At 40.4% G+C, this 13646-nt stretch overlaps 1 protein-coding gene across 1 annotated transcript; it reads right to left on the bottom strand.

Moving 5' to 3' along the window:
* Positions 1–7780: 7780 nt before the first annotated feature.
* LOC146457253 (tetratricopeptide repeat protein 28-like) lies at positions 7781–10234 on the bottom strand. The gene is made up of 2 exons (XM_085092116.1): positions 8699–10234; positions 7781–8261 (listed from the first exon to the last, which is right to left on the bottom strand). Exons 1-2 carry the CDS (start codon positions 10188–10190, stop codon positions 8218–8220), a joined length of 1536 nt encoding a protein of 511 aa, XP_084948242.1. The 5' UTR covers positions 10191–10234; the 3' UTR covers positions 7781–8217.
* Positions 10235–13646: the final 3412 nt, after the last annotated feature.

The raw sequence follows: 13646 nt of genomic DNA, 5'->3' as shown, positions 1-13646 counted from the left end.
ACAAGAGATCGCTCGAGACCGCTGAGAAAACACATTAGGTAACGTTGCATCCAAATTGTCTTGATATCAAACTGCGACAGAAATTGCACTACAAATATTGCGCATTTCAACGTACCGTGCGGCCGCAACACAAAAATCTCGAATTTTTCTGCTGCCAAACATTACCATGCGCGGTGCGGAATCGAATTCTTCCTCTCGCAGCTATTTCGGTATATGCCATGTTCGTAGTAGGGCCCTTTGCACTCGGCCGTTTTATGGTACAACTTCTGTCGCAATCATGTTGTGAGAAACATTTTATGAAACGTTGCCCGGAGCAAGACCTTCTTTTCAGACTGAAGAACTGTGTGTTTTCGTCTTATTCAAAAGCTAAGTAATTTTGTCTAAAGGTTTTTTTGAAAATGTTACAGATGTAGGGGACGTCATAAGCCATCCATAACCAACCCAAGGAACACAGCTGTGTTCTAGTCTTTAACTGCCACAAACATCACACAAATTGAAAGTATTAACAGATTTTGAGACAGTTAATATATATGACACTTCACATATTTCAAATATATGCTATTTCATTTATTCCACTTACAAACATGCATCGACAAAACTGCACCTGACGGTAATTTTTTTGGATTACTCAAAAATGCACGACAACATGTAAAAGTTGACAAGAGAGGAAATAGTAGGATTCATTATAAACTCTACCCGTTTCACGCAAAGTTGGCCTTCCTCCATTGCTCCAAAAAAATTATCGCGCGATGAAAGTTTTGTTGACCTCAAGATCAAAGAGTGGGCTTTTATGTTTCCACGTATAATGTCTTGGAGGTAGAACTCAAGGACTTCTCAAGATCAAGGCTGTCTAGATAAAACAGTGACCCATTCAACAGTCCCTGTACTTAGAAAGTAACGATTTTTTTGAGTGCTTAAGTGAGGAGTACCGTCCTAGAGTTCCCCGGCTTGCTAGCCCTGTGACGGAAATTTGGTTTGATGGGATTTGGATCCACAACATCTGAATTATACCAGTAGCGCTCTAACCAACTAAAATACGAGCTAATTGGGGAAATTTCGGTCATGGCAGGCATCTAGGGAAACAACGATCAACTGAGAATGTTAAAAAAAGAAAGCCATCGTGAATTCACAGTTGTATTGTTGCATGCAGACTAAACAACAGTGATCACGTAATGAATCTAAACAATCTCCGAGTGAAACCAACGATGCGCAAAGTAGGCAGATATTTAAGCTGGTCGAGAGCAAATCAAGATTTAATTATTATAGTGTACTGTAACTTCTGATTGTCAATCAAATACCGCTCTAATGAGTCAACGCTAAGAGCGAGACCTATGAAGTAAACAAATAATCTCATTCCAATTTTCTTTTAGAAAACGGTGTTTCTCCATTAAAAAATAAAATAGAAGAAATCTTGTACTGGTTACTATAAGATCTTATCAAATCTTTCGGCACTAGCCGCTCCTCCCGGATAATTGTGGGGCTTCCTTGGACCACGACTCACAGCAGGCTTTTAGGGCTTGAAAAATTTTTGCCTGATGATATCCTTTCGGGGGTGGACTTGGTCTTGAAGGAACTGTTCGTTCAGCTCATGAGGCTCCGAAATCCACAATTTATACACCAAAGAGAGATGACAACATTTCCCACCTCTTTTACAAGGGAGTCCCTCTCTCCTCTACAGAAGCTGAGAGGCCTCTGTTAGGAGGAGAGAGAGAGAGAGCAACCCTACTGGGGATACTGTCAACTTACATCTAGACGACGAGTTCATCTGTTTGACTTTATATATACCGAGAAAAATTATCAGATGAACCAAAGATGCTTGCCCAAGTTCGGCATGCAGACAAGTTATCTGTCTCTTGACTGTATAGGTGGTTTGCATTGCAGCCATGTTAGTGGACAAAACGAAAGAAAATTTGTTCACAAAGTTTGCATAAAAAGGGAAGTTAACTCCCAGAGGAGGAAAACCTTATTGCTCCTGTCCACCAACATGGACGCCATGACGTCACATGCAAACCACCATTAAAATAAAATTATTTGACGATCGGGTGAACAGTGAATAATGTTTAGCTTATCCACATACACACATTCAAACATAAGATAACATTTGAAGATCTGGACTAAGCTTTGTTTTAAAATCGCGCAAACTTTATAACCAACTAAATTCTGCCTTGAGCTACAAAATTGTACGTACCTAACAAAGACTTGTATACGCTCATACAAACAAGACTTCAGATGGCGTTGGTTTATTCTTCCCTAATATCCGATACTATCTGCCTTCTTACCTTGGCTCGTCGTTGTCGCCGAAACATCTCTAGCCGGGCATTTTATGGAAGGGACAACTATTATGCGTCTTCTTCTCAACTCTGTAGGTTCTCCCCATCTCTTAATACTCTCGCGGTATGTCCCTTCTCCCCCCTACCCCCCTTCACGAGGTAGATTTTACGGGAGCAAAGTCTCTGCAGAGTCCCACCCTCACCGGTCCACTCCGCATTATGCGAAAAGCTTTACATAAGAGTTGTTGAACTCTTTCTCTCCCATGTGGGAAGCATTTTCTTGGCCAGCACGAGGCTTAGCCTCGATTCGTTTCTAAGCTTGTTTTTATCCTATAATGTCATAAAATGGCTACTTTCATTTCTAATTCTGGCAGACCTTTAAAAACTCGTGGGTTTCATAAGGTCTATCAGCTTGATGTCGGTTACCTCTCGGATTTCTTGGAAAAGTTCGTCTTAACATTACAGCGACATGATAGAGACCAATCCGATAGTCAGAAAATGCAATCGTCGACAGCTGTTTAGAAGTGGCCACGCGTAACTTGACAGTGAAAAGCTTTCGAACTTTGGAACTTTCGACAACGTACACTTTGCGGATACGATATTTTGATTCTAATAAGTAAGAATTTGGAGAAACAATTTAAAATAAAAGATAGCGAAAAGAGACTTAGTTTTGAAGACATGGTGGCTTCATTTTCAAGTCAAGTCAAGCCACGATGTTTCGAAACGTAGTTTGTTTTTGCTGATATTTTGATTACCGTGCTTAATTAAAATATTCGAAAAACGTCCTTCATCGAGCAAAGCAAAAGGTATTTAATATCTTGTGATTACCTTTACGTCTGTCTGCCCGCTGAACAGACCTTATCAAAGTAAAGTAAAATTGTACTTTGGATTGGACGGCAAGCAATTACAGGTGGCCAGTTAGATGGCGTCGTTTCCAAGGACAGCCGATAATCAATAGACTGTTTTAGTGTTGACTACTGTAAACCATGTTTCAGTGAAAGACGTTTAGCACAAACTGTCGCAGAATCTTTCACGGACTCCGCACTCGCCGGTTCACAAACTGAAGAGGACTGTATCTTTCCTTTACTGAAGATTTATTCCAACATTCCAATAATCCGACAATCTCCGATCCATTCTACAATTCACTATCTTCTATAAATCGCGATTCACAGTTCCATTCACAATTCGTTCTTACTCGATCTGACCTTACATTATAATTGTACTAAGATTTACTAGGTTCTATTTGCGAGACAAGTATTTTCCCTGCAATCACGAGCACAGTAAAATCCCTTCACTTCACGTGTCCCCTCGTGCCAAGGTGGCGCATAGGGCCTCCACATGGGCTTTCCAGCGATTCCTGTCTTGCGCTGCAGTGCGCACCTCACTCCAGGACTGCCACCCTGCTTTGGACCTCTCTTGTTCTACCGTGCGCCGCCAAGTTGTTTTTGGCCGGCCTCTCTTTCTCCTTCCCTCTGGGGTCCATGTTAGGGCTGTAACACAGTCATTGTCAGGTTGTTGTCTCAGGATGTGTCCAATGAATCTCCATCTCCTTCTTCTTACCTCTTCACTCAACTTCTCCACGTTAGCCCTTTCCAGTAGCTCTCTATTACTGATCTTATCTTGCCATTTAATCTTCATTACCCTTCTCAGGCATCGGTTCTGAAACACATCGATTTTCTAGGCATCACTTTCGTTCATTTTCCATGTTTCGCAACCATATATGAGAACTGGTTTGACCAATGTTTTGTATAGCCTGATCTTCGTCCTCCTCGACATACTGCTGGAGCTCCATACTCGGTTTAGCTTCACAAACGCTCCTCTCGCTTTCCCTAGCCTAGCCTTGATGTCCTCTTCGCCACCCCCTTGTTTACATACTGTGGCGCCCAGGTAAGTAAACTTTTCTACATCTTCCAACGCCACACCGTTCACTGTGATGGCTTCGTTATTCCTCGCATTTACTCTCATGACTTTGCACTTCCCGACATTTACCCGAAGGCCTGCCCTTTCTGCATTCTCTACCAGCCTGTTTGTTTTCAACTGCACGTGTCTTTGCGTTGAGGAAATTAAAGCTACATCGTCCGCGAAGTCAAGAACCTCAAGTTTTGATGTAAATTTCCACCTCAGTCCGGTTTCCTCCTCCTTCACAGTATGCCTCATTACCCAGTCTATAATAAGCAGAAAAAGAAAGCCAGACATTGTACATCCCTGTTTGACACCAGTCGTTAGCTCGAACCATTCTGAGGTTGCCTCTTCCTCGACAACAGCACATTCAAAAGTAAAATCCCAAGCCTACACTATTCTAATGCCCCTAAATTTAATTTCTATTACACAACTACACGCGTTTCTCTCCCTTATTTAGCTTAATAGATGTGTGTAGTTACATCATTGTCATGCAGTACATTAACTTCGGACTTTGCCGGTTTACAAGTGTGCAATCTGCTTTATTCACTAACTTAATCTTATCGGTGATACATGCGATATATTTCGTACGGCATTATTCATTCAATTTATTTTCTAGTTAATATTCAGCATCATGCTACATTTCAGTTTACGTCACGCACATCAGTGCTTCTTTCCCGACACAAACTAATCATTATAAAAGGCTAGCTATTAGTTCTTTCAGTCGGTAGAGTGGACATAAATTGCGCGCAATTGAGAAGGCAATTGTCACGGTATTTTTCTAAGTTTTTGTCAAAACGGCACAAAATTTTGTCAAAGTAACTTTTAATCAAACATAAATTTTCTCTAAAAGTACAAAGAAAACAAACTAAACAGACTTCTCGAAGGAAGAGCAAAACATAAGCAATAAGTTTAGTAGGATCTTCCCCAATAAACCGCATGAAAAAACCATTTTCATCCTGGTCATCTGCACTTCACTCCACTGGCTTCCAGTTACCGAGCGAATCAAACTCAAAATAATTCTGCTCACCCACAAAGCTCTTCACCAACAGTCCCCCATCTACATACAAGACCTGATACGCCGCTATACAACTTCAAGAACGGTCCGATCGTCGTCTGACGCATTTCGCCTATGTCATATCAACCATAATCTAAAGTCGTATGGCTCCAGAGCTTTCGCTGTTTCGGCCCCAGAACTCTGGAACAAACTACCTATCGACATTCGTAATTGCGACAATTTAAATGTTTTTAAACGTTTACTTAAGACTCATCTTTTTTCGAATTATTTTAAACAAATATGATTTTTACTTTGTAAAGCGCTTAGAACAGAACTGGATAAGCGCTATATAAGTAGTTATTATTATTATTTTTATTATTATTATTATTATTATTATTATTATTATTATTATTATTATTATTATTATTATTATTATTATTAAAGGTAACCTACACGAATTTTTTGTCCACTAGTTATTGGAGTTTTATCATGAAACAAACTGGGGCATAATTACGTTAACGCGTCCATTAATACTCATGTTTTTGTTTCGACATTCGGGAGTAACACAAAAATGGCAATGCCCCTTTAAGGGCCGATTTCGACTGTGCGAATTTGTCGTAAAAGTTGAGTAAATGGCGAAGAAGTGACAAAAAATTGAACAAATTCCAGACGTTTTGGGCTTCGCCTCTCATCGGTGGAAGGGCGAAAGTGTTAAGTGTGATTTTCGTTCGAACTCACGAGTCAACTCTGAAATAAGGGATGACTGCCATTTACTTCCTAAATTTGGGATGCTTCCTGGCTTCGTTTTCGACCTTCAAGGTGCTTCATTTTCTAATCTTGGATATTTAGTATTTCGTTCTCGACATTCCCCCGCCCCAAGGCCAGAAAAAATTATTATAGACAGCGAGCAGTCGTACCTTTTTCCTTAGGTCATGCGCACAGAGTGACAATAAAATTATGCAAATTAGTAACATGAACGAGGGGGGATTGGGGAGATCCCTCGCGCGCTAAAGAACTTAGGAGAAGAAAGAGACCGCTAGCAGTCTAAAATTATTCCCAAGTCACTCATCATCAATTCATCTGGGCACAAGTAACATTGAAACCTCCAATATTTTTCCTACATTAATGCAAAAAAGACCTGTTTGCGCCTCCAAGAAAAGAGGTTATGATTTTAGAAATAAGTCATTTCGAAAAGGACAGTTATCAAGTTAACTGATAATTTACATGCTTTCCAAAAGCGCATTCCTCTGGGACCTCCTTGAACTATTTTGTGGTAAGCTTGTGTTTGTTGATTGCATGATTCTGCAGCTATTTGATAGTGTAGGCCGCCAGTGGGGAGGGGAAGGGACTTATATAGGGGTGAGTACGTCTTGAATTTTTCGTTTTTGTTTGTTTTTTTGTTTTTGTTTTTGGCTTGAAATATTATTTTTATGGAAACCCGCAACTTTCTTCCCTTCTCGTAATGTGAGGGGCAACAACGTGATATCCAGGGGAGCAGGGATGGCGCATGCGCAGTGATAACAATACTCACCTCCCATAAAACGGCCCAGGTTCAAGTTGAATTTATTGTTGGTTCTCATCCTTTCTCATAGGGTTTTTCTCCGGTTACTCCCGTTTTCCTCTCACCACAAAAACCAACAATTCCAAATTCCAATTCGACCAGAAACGCAAGGGCCCCTTTAAAAAGAATAAGAAAGTACAGCTTTTAACTCCAGTTCTAATTTAAACCGAAACAACGTTTAGTCGACTCTACAGTCAACTGGAAATGTCGAGATGTATTTTTGGAATCAAAGCATAAAATAGCTGAAAGAAGCCAACACTTTTAACACTTGAAACCAAAATATTCCAACAGTTTCCTTTTCCATTAGTTTGTACACGGAAAACAATCCTGTTTTTACCGATCGTTCTCGACTTGTTTTTTGGCGCAGGTCGTTACCGAGAACTTCAAGGTATTTTCTTTGTCTTTGTCTTTGGGTAAGTCTATTTTCGACTGAAAAAAATGAAGACACCGTCATTGGGGAGCGGTTGAAAAATAAAATAAAACAAATCAATATTACTTTTATCACGCCAAAATAGCTATGTATGACTATTATTTTATTGCGAATGTTCTGATTACTTAATCTCGGTATATACGGTACACTTATTATTCTGTTATTAATAGAACTCCTTACTCGATACCAATGAGTATGAAACGCGGTCGTCACCAAAAACTATGTCAATGGAAATACGAGTTTCATCGTGAAACGAAACAGTTGAACTGATTTGGAAGCGCATTCTCTTGAGACAATTCTGGTTATTCTTATTCTGGTCCAGAAATAACAGAATACACAGACTATCAGTTCACAAAAAAAAAACGTTTGTGCCTATTCCGATTTTATCGACTAAAAACCTTTCTAAAAAGAACACAAGTCCTCTTATTTCAATAAAACTGAAAGCTTTCTCTAAAGAACGCAATTTCTATCCTGGGCAAACCGTATTCCGTTCACTCTGGTATTAGGGGCAGAATTAATGGAATACTATTCTGTTCATGCCGAAAACAGAATAGGTCCCAGAAGACCATGAATATTCCGGAATAGTCCCAAAAGAATAGGACCTTTAAAAATGAGATACGAGGCAGCCATGTCTTGTTTCCATGACAACTAAAAGAAATTGTTGTTGTTGTTGTTTTTGTTTAGATTCATAAAAGTTATGTTCCATCACAGAAAATATATATAAAAAAGCCAATGTGCATCATCTATTCAAAATAATCATTAAGTAATATTTGTCTTGGTTATTCTATCCTGTGAAAGTAATGGCTTCAAACTATATACACAGTAATAGCTTCAAAACATATATACAGAAATAAGCAATGATGTGTCCTTCACTGAACGAATTGCAACAAAAAAACAATTTTAAGTGCCATCGGATTTAAATTGTTTCCTTATGAATTTCTTAATTAAAGCAACTATAGAGTTTTGGTCTTTGACATCTTTTGGATCCAGCATGATTACACTGTTTCTCAAAAGTCATCAGAGTTAAAGGAAACCAAATGGACATTATCATACGTCAGGGTCAGCTTCGCTTAGCAGCTCCTTCTTGGCTTGAAGACGCTTCTTCTGCAAACAAAATAAAATAAAACAGGAGAATTTAATCTGTGAGAGCATCGTTATCAGTCTTCCGTGGTAAGGAGTGCGTGACGTAACGTGACGTGCATGACGACATTCCGCCTATCGACAAATAACTAAATCATTAGTCTATTCCAGACTTTTTCATGTTTTGAAAACCGAAAGAAAAGATAGTGCACGATTGAAAATTTAGTTAGTGACTTCACCACTCCAATCTCACAAAACTTTTTGCCATTTCACCAATTCGGGTCATAAGCCTGAACGCGTTGAACAGCTTAACTCAATCTAAAACAAATGGAATCAACACATAGCAAATTTCATCATAATATAACTTTCAGACAGATTTCACGACCCTAAGACTCTGACTGTCCTTAATTATTTACAAATAAAATTACTTTTTTCCAAATTCATACGCAAACTAGACTCACCATTATCCGTCTGTTTGCCAATTTCAAGAGTGACGTCATCACCAATCAGCACAAATGGAGCCCAGTACTTCACGTCACCGAACTTCTGTGACTCCCGAAGTGATTTCATAGCCTGGTGAAGAGCCACACTGGTGCGTTTCCCATATGCTAGTTGTTCGTAGAAATTTCTCATGAACATCAGGGTTGCCTCGTCATCAATCGCCCAGAGTGACATCAGAACAGACCGAGCACCAGCACACAAGAAAGCACGTGCTATGCCGACCACACCCTCAGACTTGACCTCTCCCCGGCCACTGTGACAGCAACTAAGCACAACAAGCCTTGCACGCAGACGAACGGCTTGCACGTCTGACATTGTTAAGATGTAATCTTGCCTTTCAGGGATTTGCGATGACCTATCAGACTTTGGGGCCAAAACAATTTCTCCGGTTTCTGCACATCCATGTGCGGCAATGTGCACCAAGGCAATCGACTTGAGCCTTTTCAGAACTTCGTCTTTTGTTGCATCACTCCCAATCAGAGGTGTGATGTTTAGAAGTTTTCCAATCATCTTTGCTTCCTCTCTGGCAAATTCTAGCTGCTCCCATAAGGGCTCACCGTATCGGTCCTTAACTTCCTTTAAACATGGGTCTCCCACGACCAGCGCCCCAGTCTTAAAGTGAAAGTCCTCAGGTGCACCTGCAATCAGTTTCAACGCAGTCAGCGAGGGAACAGTGCGAATCCTGATTGACTTACTCAATGCAGAATAAGGAGCCAAGCAAAATGGACCATCCGGAATAATTATTAACTGGTCCCCACGGAGCAATTCCGCAATGGGGCCAATAATAACATCGTACAGTCGACGCAAAGAATTGACAAAAGATGTTAAGGACTCTTGTGTTTCTTCCACATCTTCTCTTTTGGACCGTGAGTCATTACTGAGCTCATCCATTGAGCGATTCTCGCAAATCACACGACCAGGTGCGCCAATCTCTGCTAAGGTGTTTTCCATTAACAACGGGACAATGCCACATGGTTTGGTTTCGTTGTGTTCAAAGAGAATCTCGCTTTCTTTTCTCAGCACCCAAAAATTTGTGCTGCAGCAATCCCATGCTACAAAAACTGTGGGTATTGACAAATTGTTTAATATAAAGGAAATAGTTTCCTTTGGTTCAACTGAGGCAGACGGTTGTGAGTCAACCCCATACTGCGTCTTCAAAACATCTATCAAAGCCTGTGCTCGTCCTTTCTCAGCAGCACATAAAGCCTCCTCAGTGTCTCCTTTCATCAAAAGAGTTCTCCACAGGCCAGTGTACGGATGCGAGTTGAGATCACGAAAGCCTATTTTCCACGCATCTTCTGACTGAAGAAGAGTTCGTGTCCTTTCTAGGATCTCTATGCTTGATCGATAACACTCAGCAGCCTCAGAAAAACAACCTGAACATTGATAATCATAACCTAGCCCATTGTATGCATGTCCCTCCAGAAGCCTGTCCCCTAACTCTTTGCTCATAGTAAGAGATAGTTTGTGGCACTCTATGGCTTGTTCAATATTACCCATACGTTGATAAATTGTGCCAAGACTTCTATGAGCAACTGCCTCTCCTCCCTTGTCCTTAAGTTCCTTAGCAATGCTGAGATGTTGTTGATAGTACTCAATGGATCGTTCCAAATCACCCAAATTGAAGGAAGCATATCCAAGGCAGCAGTAGGCGAGTTTCTCCCCTGACCTGTCCCCTACTTCTTTAACAATATTGAGTCCTTTTATGAAGGATTCCGTGGCTTCTTTTAATTTTTTCAGATTCACATAGGATATGCCCAGTCCGAAATATGCCTTTCCCTCGCTAGCCTTGTTTCCCACTTCTTTAGCAATCCTGAGACCTTGCGCATGGTAGTCTATAGCTTGTTTAAAATCACCAAGCTGTTGATATGACTCGCCTAGACATTTATAAGTACGTTCCTCTGAACCTCTGTCACCCAGTTCTTTGGCAATACTGAGACATTCGGTGCGGTGTTCTATGGCTAGTTTAAAATTATCCAGTCTGAAATAAACATCGCCCAGTTGTTCACAAGCACATTTCTCGCTTCTCCTGTCCCCTAATTCTTTGGCAATGCTAAAATACAGTTTGTAGTACACTATAGCTTGTTCAAAATTGCGAAGTCCCTCATAAGCTCTGCCGATGTCGGAACAGGCTTTTCCTTCCGCAGCTCTGTTCCCCAGTTCTTCTGCAATACTGAGACGTTTAGTGTGGTACTCTATGGCTTGTTTGAAATTACCCAGACTGCAGTAAACATCGCCTAGTAGACTACAAGCACATCCCTCGCTAACCCTGTCCCCTACTTCTTCAGCAATACAAAGATGCAGTTTGAAGTACTCTATAGCTTGTTCAAAATTGCGAAATCCCTCATAAGCTCTGCCGATGTCGGAACAGGCTATTCCCTCTAGAGTTCTGTTCTCGAGTTCTTTTGCAATACTGAGAAGTTTAGTGTGGTGCTCTATGGCTTGTTTGAAATTACCCAGACTGCAATAAACCTCGCCCAGTTGTCTACAAGCACATCCCTCGCTATTCCTGTCACCTACTTCTTTGGCAATACTAAGATGCAGTTTGTAGAACTCTATAGCTTGTTCAAAATTGCGAAGTCCCTCATAAGTAATGCCGAGCTTGCAGTAGGCTATTCCCTCTGCAGTTCTGTTCCCCAGTTCTTTTGCAATACTTAGACCTTTGGTGTGGTACTCTACGGCTTGTTTAAAATCACCCAGACTGCAATAAACCTTGCCCAGTTGTGTACAAGCACATCTCTCGCCATCCCTGTCCCCTTCTTCTTTTGCAACACTAAGATGCAGTTTGTAGAACTCTATAGCTTGTTCAAAATTGCGAAGTCCCTTATAAGCTCTGCCGATGTCGCAACAGGCTTTTCCCTCTGCAGTTCTATTCCCCAGTTCTTTGGCAATGCTGACAAGTTTAGTGTGGTACTCTATGGCTTGTGCAAAATTACCCAGACCGAAAAAAACCTTGCCTAAAAGCCAATAGGCTTCTTTCTCCAAAGCCTTATCACCCCTTTCCTTTGCAATACTAAGCGTTTCCGTGCCATACTCTAACGCTTGTTGCAAATCACCTCGATTGTAATAAGCAAAGCCCAGGTCGAAAGAGGCACTTCCCTCTCTCCCTCTGTCACCCACTTCTATAGCATTGTTAATCTCTTGCATGTGGTTCTCTATATCCCCTGACTTTCCATCCACCATTTTTGTGTAAATGACGATCGGAGGTCTTATCAAACGTATTTCTGTAACACTCGACGTACCTACAAGGAAAAATAGTTTACGAAGCTTGCGATTTCATGAAGGCAAATTTCCCACGGTACTTTTCCCTCACAGTGTATCAATTTTGATCAATAATAATTTCCACAAAACAACTCACCAGGTCAGTTTCAACACTAACTAACACGGTTTCAGTTTAAAACGGTTTTATTCACAATACACATCTCTTGATTTCTTTATTGTCTGTTATAACCAAAGTTGTACTGAATCTCAGCACTGCGTTCTATTGTTTTCATTTCATAGTTACAATTTCAGTGTAAACAGCTTAAGGACACCTAAGCAACCTCGTCATGTTTCACGGTGTCTCCTCCTGAGAGCGAGGATTGCCATACATTTTCTCTGTAAAGAGTTTATAGCTCAATGTTTCATCGAGGAAACGTTTAGGAAAAGAACTTATTCCTCGAATTTCCGAGCTTTTATTATACTTTCGAAAATACAAGCTGAACTTCTTCAACACTTTTAAAAACCACTTATTTGCCACTCCGAAAACGTAAGGTTTAGCTTTTCACGATGTTTCAAAAGTTTGAGATAACATTTCCCCAATGGAAACGCTAGTCTTTCATCACAATTTTATACCGAATTTCTGAAGTGGGAATGCCACCCTGCTAACAGATATTCCACCAAAACGAACCGTCCAGTGCCCACGACAGCTGAGTAACAGGTTTTTCGTGACAGAATAAGTCTGAATAGGTCAATAGTAATTTAGCTGTTTGGTCTTATTCATAATAAAAGAGAATACATTTGACACGAATATATATGAACGAAAACTAATTTTCATAATAAAAACTATGCACGAAGCGTCGAGTCCATAGTGAGGCTCAGAGCGTAATAACACATTGACTCAATCACAACTCGAAAAAAAACATGTGACAGGCGCCAAGCACGGGAAAACGTGTCCAAGAAAGTCACGATTGCTTCTGGTGATAATTCTTTTTAGTCGAGAAAAGCGCGCGTTTTCTAACTTGCGATCGGATCTAATTTTAACAGCGCTCTCATTTTCTCTTATCTAGTAGCGTTTCCCACAAGAATAATTTATCAGACAAAACGAAAATGGGTCCCGCTTTTCGCACGTTACGAGTTTTGCTAACCAGTCACAGAATAAAGTAAAGCAAAAACGAAGGAAACGTGAACTTACTTCAGTCGACACTAAAATAGAGTGGTTTTCAACGATATTCTTATCTATGTGATTGTTTAGCAAAGCGTGTGCACTTTCTCAACCAGTGAGGAGCATGCGCAAAACCAAACCCAGTAGTCGTGGCTTGCTTCACGCGTTTTCCCGCGGTTTACTAGTTTAGCTAGCAACATGTATTCGCTTCGACTTCTGATTGGTTCGTTGCTCTGTTTACATCTATTGTGATTGGCCAGAGTAATTACTTTGGTTTTGGATTTACTTTACTCAGTTAAAAAACGTTCTAGAAACAACTCTATCAAAAGAAATCCTATTATCATAGCTCTTTTTGAATGATATTTAAAAAGGGCTGGCCATAAAATTTATATAATTATGTGACCGCATTCATTTATTGACGAAAACGTGAACATTTTCGAATAGGAAAATTTTGGAAAAAAGGTAAACCTTTTGGATCGAAAGTCTTGATGAGAATCGCTTTAACATTATAAAAGGTGTGACAGGCAAAAAAAACGTAACCCAGC

Source organism: Pavona decussata, unplaced genomic scaffold, assembly GCF_977016875.1.
Source record: "Pavona decussata unplaced genomic scaffold, jaPavDecu1.1 SCAFFOLD_244, whole genome shotgun sequence".
Classification (NCBI taxonomy): domain Eukaryota; kingdom Metazoa; phylum Cnidaria; class Anthozoa; order Scleractinia; family Agariciidae; genus Pavona; species Pavona decussata.
The sequence above is the reverse complement of the archived record's forward strand: the minus strand, read 5'-3'. Positions and strand labels throughout refer to the sequence as shown.

Excerpts from the sequence above, each read along its gene's own strand:
- LOC146457253 (XM_085092116.1), bottom strand. The coding sequence starts at position 10,190 with ATGAGCAAAGAGTTAGGGGACAGGCTTCTGGAGGGACATGCATACAAT. Across the intron at positions 8,262-8,698 it reads TGGCAAACAGACGGATAATG|AAGAAGCGTCTTCAAGCCAA; the intron begins GTGAGTCTAGTT and ends TTTTGTTTGCAG.